The 7,500-nt window shown below is 42.0% G+C and overlaps 1 protein-coding gene across 1 annotated transcript in view; it reads left to right on the top strand.

Moving 5' to 3' along the window:
• The first annotated feature begins 74 nt into the window (after positions 1-74).
• The window catches only part of LOC143283445 (pyridoxal kinase-like), a 25,792-nt gene continuing 18,366 nt past the window's right edge, over positions 75-7,500 (top strand). The window contains exon 1 of the mRNA XM_076589682.1: positions 75-212. Coding sequence (XP_076445797.1) covers positions 117-212 — 96 coding nt within the window. The 5' untranslated portion in view covers positions 75-116. The remainder of the gene's footprint in view (positions 213-7,500) is intronic.

Genomic DNA, 7,500 nt, shown 5'->3' with positions numbered 1-7,500 from the left:
GTTTTTCTGGTAAGAAGATAGCGGAAATTGCACGTGCGTTGCGATAGGGGAGATAACGCCAGTGGCCTATCAGTTCAATCATTCTCGACCAGTGAGTGAGTACAAATCAAGCGATAATGGATGCCGAAGAACTTGACTGTCGAGTGTTGTCAATCCAGAGTTCAGTTGTCTACGGATATGTGGGAAACAAGAGCGCAACATTTCCCCTTCAGGTATCACAATGAAAGTTTATTTTTCTAACCGAAATGAATCGGGGTCAAGTTTTTCGGGAATTTTCTTTCTTTGCCGGCATGCACAGTGTGTGTGACTTTTCACAGTGACAGAAAGGAACCACGCTTTCACTGCGCGACCTTCGTTTTTCAGTACTTTGAATTTATAACAAAAAGTTATAAGAATATTTTTGTCAGTTATAGTTTGGTCACACTTGATGTCCACACACACACACACACACACACACACCTACACACACACACACACACACACACACACACCATTCCACTGTGGCACACCAAACACCTCATTCACTCTCTCTCTCTCAGAGCTCTCTCTCTCTCTCTCTCTCTCTCACACACACACACACACACACATTCACACACATTTGTTTAAATTTACACGTGATTTTTCTTCTATTTTCTAGTTCTTTAAGCTGAGAGTGAGACAGTAGCATACACAACATGTTCATGTTGGTTTGTTTTTTTCCCTACTTTGACCTTTTCTTGTAGGGATGCTATATTCTCCTTGTCATGGTTAAAAAAACAAAACAAACAAAAAAACCGAACCCAAAACAAAAAACTATCCAACAGAGTTCACAAATTAATTTCCCAAAGCTGTTGATGTACACCCCCCCCCCACCCCCCCCCCCCCCCCCCCCCCCTTCTTTTTTTTTTTTTTTTCCTCCACTGTCTGGTAAGTAGTGTTGTAGAAGGTTAGGGCTGTGCTGGTCAGGTGTATTCCCATGGACTGCTGAGGTAGCCAGATTGGCCTAACTGGCGATGCGAACACACCAGTGGACTGCGGCCCATCTCCCCGATCAGTTAATGGCACATCCCTTGGTAGCCCAGTTAAACTGCGCCCAACAGCAACCTCCCGCAATAAAACAGTTTTCTTCAACATACTGATGTGGAAGAAGAAGAATAACAGTAACTTTAGAGCTACCAGCAAGGTACTAATGATGGTCTGTCCAAGCTAGGCGCAATGCCAGCCTGGACAACAGCCCAATTCTCAGGCCCACAAGTACTGAAGTAGCCACTTCCACAGCAACACAACAACAACAACAACAAAACCCAATAACCAAAAATTGTGAAAACAAATGTCAGATAGGCATGTATGATGGTGGTTTTGGTGTTGGAAGGGTAATGGTAGATGGACTGAGGGACCTCTTGAATGGTTGGGAGGGAGATCTTGCAGAATGGTCTTCACTGCTCACTTGGCAGCTGCCTGGTGTCACTGTGTCGAGGGTTGTGCTGATGAAGACTGCCTTACAAATCCATGTTGATGGTGTTTGTATTTATAAAGACTGTTTTATCCATGTTGATGGTGTTTGTATTTATAAAGACTGCTTTATCCATGTTGATGGTGTTTGTGTTGATGAAGACTGCTCAGTGTTCCCAATGGGCCTGATTTTTTTAGGGTCACTGTGACCCTTTGACTGGAATTTTTGAGGGTCACTGTCACATTTCTGAGGGTCAACAGGAAAACATACAAAAAATCAATGAAAACAATTGTACAATGAAAATGAAAAGAAACCCACACCTTCTCCAAACAAGGACATTCGAAATGCTTGAATACAATGAAAACACAGTCAACTACTTATAATGAGCACATAACCAATAAACCATACTCACTACTAATGAACACACAACAGCGTTTGCCTGCATCGGCAAGGGAAGTTACTCTAACACGTTTTTGGCCAGCTCATTTTCGTCTGCTATGCACTCGCCTAAGCTTAGGCCCACGATGCGTGCTTCGCGGTTTTCCTGGAAGCCGTAAGATGCTTGTTTCAGGAAAAAGTGTGCGTCACATTGACGCACAGGGTAAAAATTTTGTGCATCAAAGTTGTAAATCTGCGCGTCATTTACGCACATATGTACGTTTTTGGGAACACTGCTGCTTTGTGCATGTTGATGGTGTTTGTGTTGATGAAGGCTGCTTTATCCATGTTGATGGTGTTTGTGTTGATGAAGGCTGCTTTATCCATGTTGATGGTGTTTGTGTTGATGAAGGCTGCTTTATCCATGTTGATGGTGTTTGTGTTGATGAAGGCTGCTTTATCCATGTTGATGGTGTTTGTGTTTATGAAGACTGCTTTATCCATGTTGATGGTGTTTGTGTTGATGAAGACTGCTTTATCCGTGTTTAGGGTAATTGGTTTTGGAGGCTCCTTTATCCATATTGAGGGTATTTAGGCTGCTTTTTCCATGTTGAGGGTGTTTGTGTTGATGGAGGCTGCTTTATATCCATATTGAGGGTATTTAGGCTGCTTTTTCCATGTTGAGGGTGTTTGTGTTGATGGAGGCTGCTTTATATCCATATTGAGGGTATTTAGGCTGCTTTATCCATGTTGAGGGTGTTTGTGTTGATGGAGGCTGCTTAATTATATCCATGTTGGGGGTATTTCACTGTTTGTGGTTTTGGAGGCTCCTTTATCCATGTTGAGGGTATTGAGGCTGCCTTATCCATGTTGAGGGTGTTTGTGTTGTTGGAGGCTCCTTTACCCATGTTGAGGGTATTGAGGCTGCCTTATCCATGTTGAGGGTGTTTGTGTTGTTGGAGGCTCCTTTACCCATGTTGAGGGTATTGAGGCTGCCTTATCCATGTTGAGGGTGTTTGAGTTGTTGGACTTGGAGGCTGCTTTATTTATGTTAAGTGTATTTGTGTTGATGAAGGTTTATCTGTGTTGAGGGTGTTTGTGTAGATGAAGGCTTTCCATGTTGAGGGTGCTCAAATCCCTGATTGTGGTTGGAAAACGAAGCACTGTAGGTCTGTCCTGCACTGGACCAGCCCAGATGGCTTGCCGTGTCCTCTTTCAGTCTTTGGCACTGAGTTATAGCAGGCTGCAGTTTGTAGCACCTGTTTCACTAGCCTTGACCACAGTGGACTTTCTGAAGTATTGTGATCCTTCCTTAACCCCTAGGCTGCCTGCATGACGAGATAACTCGTCATGGCAAGCATGTATGCTTCGCTGCCTGCATGACGAGATAACTCGTCATCGAAATATTCTGACTTTTCCCTGGTTTGCATTCACTTCCTTGGCAAAAATAGTGGTACCTTTAGCCTGGGGAATCTCTCTAGATTCTATTCATAGCTAGAAACCCCATCTACGTCATGAAGCAGTCCTTTATTTGAACGTTTTGGTTGGGTCACTGTCCAAGTGTTTGCCCACTTCTCTCCTCGCTCGCTCAACAAAATGTCGGACTGACGCCGTGCTCAAGACATGCGATCGTGATGAACTAAATCAACCATGATTTCTTTCTTTAGCTGATGCTCAGAAAGAATTGAAGCGTAAATTCGAAGGAGAAGATAGTGATGAACATTTATAGGACGATCTGATAGAAAATAAAGGGAGTAATCAAGAGAGTGGCCAAGATGCGACTGTCAGTGAGTGATGCCGGCTGTACAGGTGTTAGCAGACAACAGATGACCGAATTAGCAGCAGAGCGATATTCTTGGCACGCAGCCAACGCGGTCTGATGAGAACTGAAGCAAGTGACCATGTGAGAGGGGTGAGGAGGAGGGGGGTGGAGACTGAGGGGGCGTGGCCTCACATCCATCTTATCACTTGGAGAAGTCACAATGTATTGTGTATCTATCTCTTTAAAAAAAAATATATATATATTGTGGTTGTTCTAGTATGATTTTGTGTTTGCAGATATCCATTTGTCCAGAAAATATGATGTTTTTGTGCAAATTACCTGACTAATGTTTGTAATGAACAAGTTGAAAATGTGACAAAAAACAAAACACTGATTTCAAAACAACAGCATGTCACTAAAAATATATAAAATGGGAAAACAGCATGTGTTTTGTATTCTTTATTCATTTACCTTTCAGAAAATATATACTTTTATGGGTCTTTCTCCAATAACAAAGAGCACAGAATTTTTTGAAAATTTATACCCGTTTTTTGTGAAAAAACCCTGGCAAATAGATTTCACTTAAATCTTATTTTCCTGGCAGCGAAAGGGTTAACAACTGCTTCAGTCCTGCAGGGTTGACCACCTGAGAAGATGATCCAGCTTGGTGCTGGCATCCACACTGAAGTTTTTGTGGTAGCGTTTCAAGACGAAGTGCTACAAGAGCGGCAGGTCACTGTACCGCTTCAAGTTTCAGTTAGTTTGTAAGTGTACCTAGACTGTGTATGTGGGTCCCAGACTGAACTGGCTTACAACTTGAGGAAAGGCCTCACAAAGACAAGGTATGCTGTCTCCTAAAATCTCAGTTGAGCTGACCTTGAGGTTTCTGCAGAGAAAACCATGGGCCTTAGTGGTGATGGCAACTAATGTAATGATCCCAGGTGACATCCTTGTGGATATTCACACCAAGTGGAGTGTTGGCCTAGATGAAACACGTCCGCTTAGGAAGCGAGAGAATCTGAGCGCACTGGTTTGAATCCCACAGTCGCCAGTATTTTCTCCCCCTCCACTAGACCTTGAGTGGTGGTCTGGATGCTAGTCATTCAGATTAGATGATAAACGGAGGTCCTGTGTGCAGTATGCACCTAGCGCACGTAAAAGAACCCACGGCAACAAAGGTTTTGTCCCTGGCAAAATTCTGTAGAATAATCCACTTCAATAGGAAAAAACAAATAAAACTTCAGGCAGGAAGAAATACAGCAACAAGAAGAAGAAAAAGAAAGGGTTGTGCTGCCAGTGTAGCGACGCGCTCTCCCTGGGGAGAGCAGCCAGAATTTCACACAGATAAATCTGTTGTGACAAAAAGAGTAATACAATACAATTACAAGTTACTGAGACTGTAAAGTGACTGATTCCAGAGTGTGGCCATGGAGTTCATAGGAAAAGTTCTGTGCGGTGTGTCATCTGGTGACTGTAAACACGTACAGTTACACAGAACACTTGCTGGGATGGAACTGCACATCCCAGCTGGTCCCCCATTAAACGACGTTTTCATTTTAACTCACTCCATACGAACGGCGAAAGAGACGACGTTAACAGCGTTTCACCCCAATTACCATCATCAAATATTGCAAGCGGAAGGCTCTTATACTGAAGATGTAAATGTTGACAAAGAATACCACAATTCTGACAATGGAAGCTAAAGGTTGGGTCATTCAGACACTCACTGGACATCCGAGGGGTCTGTGTAGAGGAGAAAAGAGGACTGGCCGTACTGAGTGAGTTAACAAAGGGATTTGGTCAAGGTCCAGTAGTTGCTGCCTGAGTAGGTCAAAGGAAAAACTTCTATGAAATTTAAACTGAAATTATTATTTTTTTCATTTTCACATGTATGAATTAGTGTTCTTCTATTCAGTAAAGACTAACGTAAGAGCTCACCATTGCTGAAAGATTCATGAGCCTGAAAGTCTGTCTGCTGACTATCAGTATTATGTTATCTTTTGCACACTACATGTTGACTACTGCCTGGTAATCCGCAGTGTTGAACACTTGCCCATTACCAGCAATGTGCAAAAGTTTGCTCATTACTGGTAATTTGCAAGCCACTTGGCTCATTACATTTACTGATAAAGGGCAAAAACTGCTGCGCATTTCTAGCTAAGTACAAATTACGCCTATTGAGTATGACATATGTTCTATAGATCTGTGTGTGTGTGTGCTCACATACGTGTTTGCACATGAGACATGAACAACATATTTAAACTGAAGTGTATTCCATAATAAAAGTATTAATTTAAACACAACAACCTGACTACTACCTCTCTGTGTGTGTGTGTGTGTGTGTGTGTGCGTGCGTGCGTGCGTGGTGTGTGTGTGTGTGTGTGTGAGAGAGAGAGGCACAAACAATATTCAAACTGAAATGTATTGCAAATTGTATATTAAAACACAACAACCAGACCTCTACTGGAGAAGTTTGTAAATTATTCATTCCATCAAATAACTTCATTAATAAACCAGAGTGACACATCAGCATTAATTTAGAAAATCTAAACTTGACAGCAAAGTATACATTTTGCAGCGCTTGTGTCAGTATTTTATGTACCTAATAAACTGTAATGTAGTATAGGTTTGGTTGGTTGGTTTTTCTAGTGATTAAATTCTAAGTTTATCAGCATGATAAACTGTTCTTAATCTGAAAACAATGAACTATTATGAAATTTATACAAAGGACTATATTAACTGCATGCTGTTTTGAACTGATTTTGAAGAAGCAAAATAAATCATAACATTACCACAACCACTGTTCCAGCATTTATTTTAAGGACATGTCTTAGAAAGATAGAACGCTCTTCAAGCCATTATATCACTGGTACAGAGCATGGCATTTCATGCAGGTAGCATTGCAGGTGGCATTCATGTATACATGCTGTATACAAAATGTGTGAACCATGCTTTATCAGAAGTCTCTGTGTGGACTGGGTGGCTCAGGGCCTGAATAGATATTAATCTGTCCTAGGTACCTTATAACACTAGTTACAGTTAGAGGCCTTGAGTTCAAGGTCAAAGGGTGTTGGGGTCGGTGAAATAGTAGCTGTGACAGATGTGTGTGGAGATGAATAGGGTTGCATTCATTATTTTTCCTGCCTGTGGGCTTGGCTGTGTGACTGAGAAATTAATGTCATGCTGCTGTTTATTGCTTAATGTCTGATGCTGTCTCAAACTTCAAAGACTAGAGAAGAATCATTGTGACTGCTATTCAGTTACTGCAGTTGCCAAGGCTGCCCTTCTCTAGACATCAGTGTTGAATCAGACTGGAATTTATGTAACTCACTTGTTTTGTTGGTGTTTTTTTTTCCATTTTGTTCTGTTCCTGTGAAAGTGGTGGCTCACCTGCATATTGCTTTAAGTTGATTGTGTGCGTGTTAGCTTGATGAATTTAGCTGGTGCTGCAGAATCCTGTGTCACTTGTCAGCATTGCGTTGATTTGTGTCAGGAGCTGACTGTTTGACTTTAGATAGTTGATCATTGTTGTCGGACAGAAGTGGTAAAAGAGCAGCCTATGCTTGTGCGGGAAGGCGACAGGATTTTCATAATTTTCACTGTGAGTGGATCTGACTCTGAGTGAGATTGAGAGTAGGCCAGTTGGGAAGAAATATATATTCTCAGTACTGTTTGCATTGGTACATGTGTGCACGGTTCAGCTGAGTAAGTGAGAACAGCCAGGATATTATTATTATATTTGTTGGGGTGTTTTTTTTTTACACAAGAGGAGCGGTCCTGAGTTCTCCTGCTTGACGTAGAGTCTAAATCATGAAAGGGGTAGACAGGCTTTTTGGTGCCAATGGAGATAAGAGTGAGAGCAGTGAAACAACTGAAAGTGAAGGTGAAGGCATTGGTGACAGTGGAGACTGTCGGCACATTCTGTCAG

Source organism: Babylonia areolata, chromosome 6, assembly GCF_041734735.1.
Source record: "Babylonia areolata isolate BAREFJ2019XMU chromosome 6, ASM4173473v1, whole genome shotgun sequence".
NCBI classification, from domain to species: Eukaryota; Metazoa; Mollusca; class Gastropoda; order Neogastropoda; family Buccinidae; genus Babylonia; species Babylonia areolata.
The sequence above is the reverse complement of the archived record's forward strand: the minus strand, read 5'-3'. Positions and strand labels throughout refer to the sequence as shown.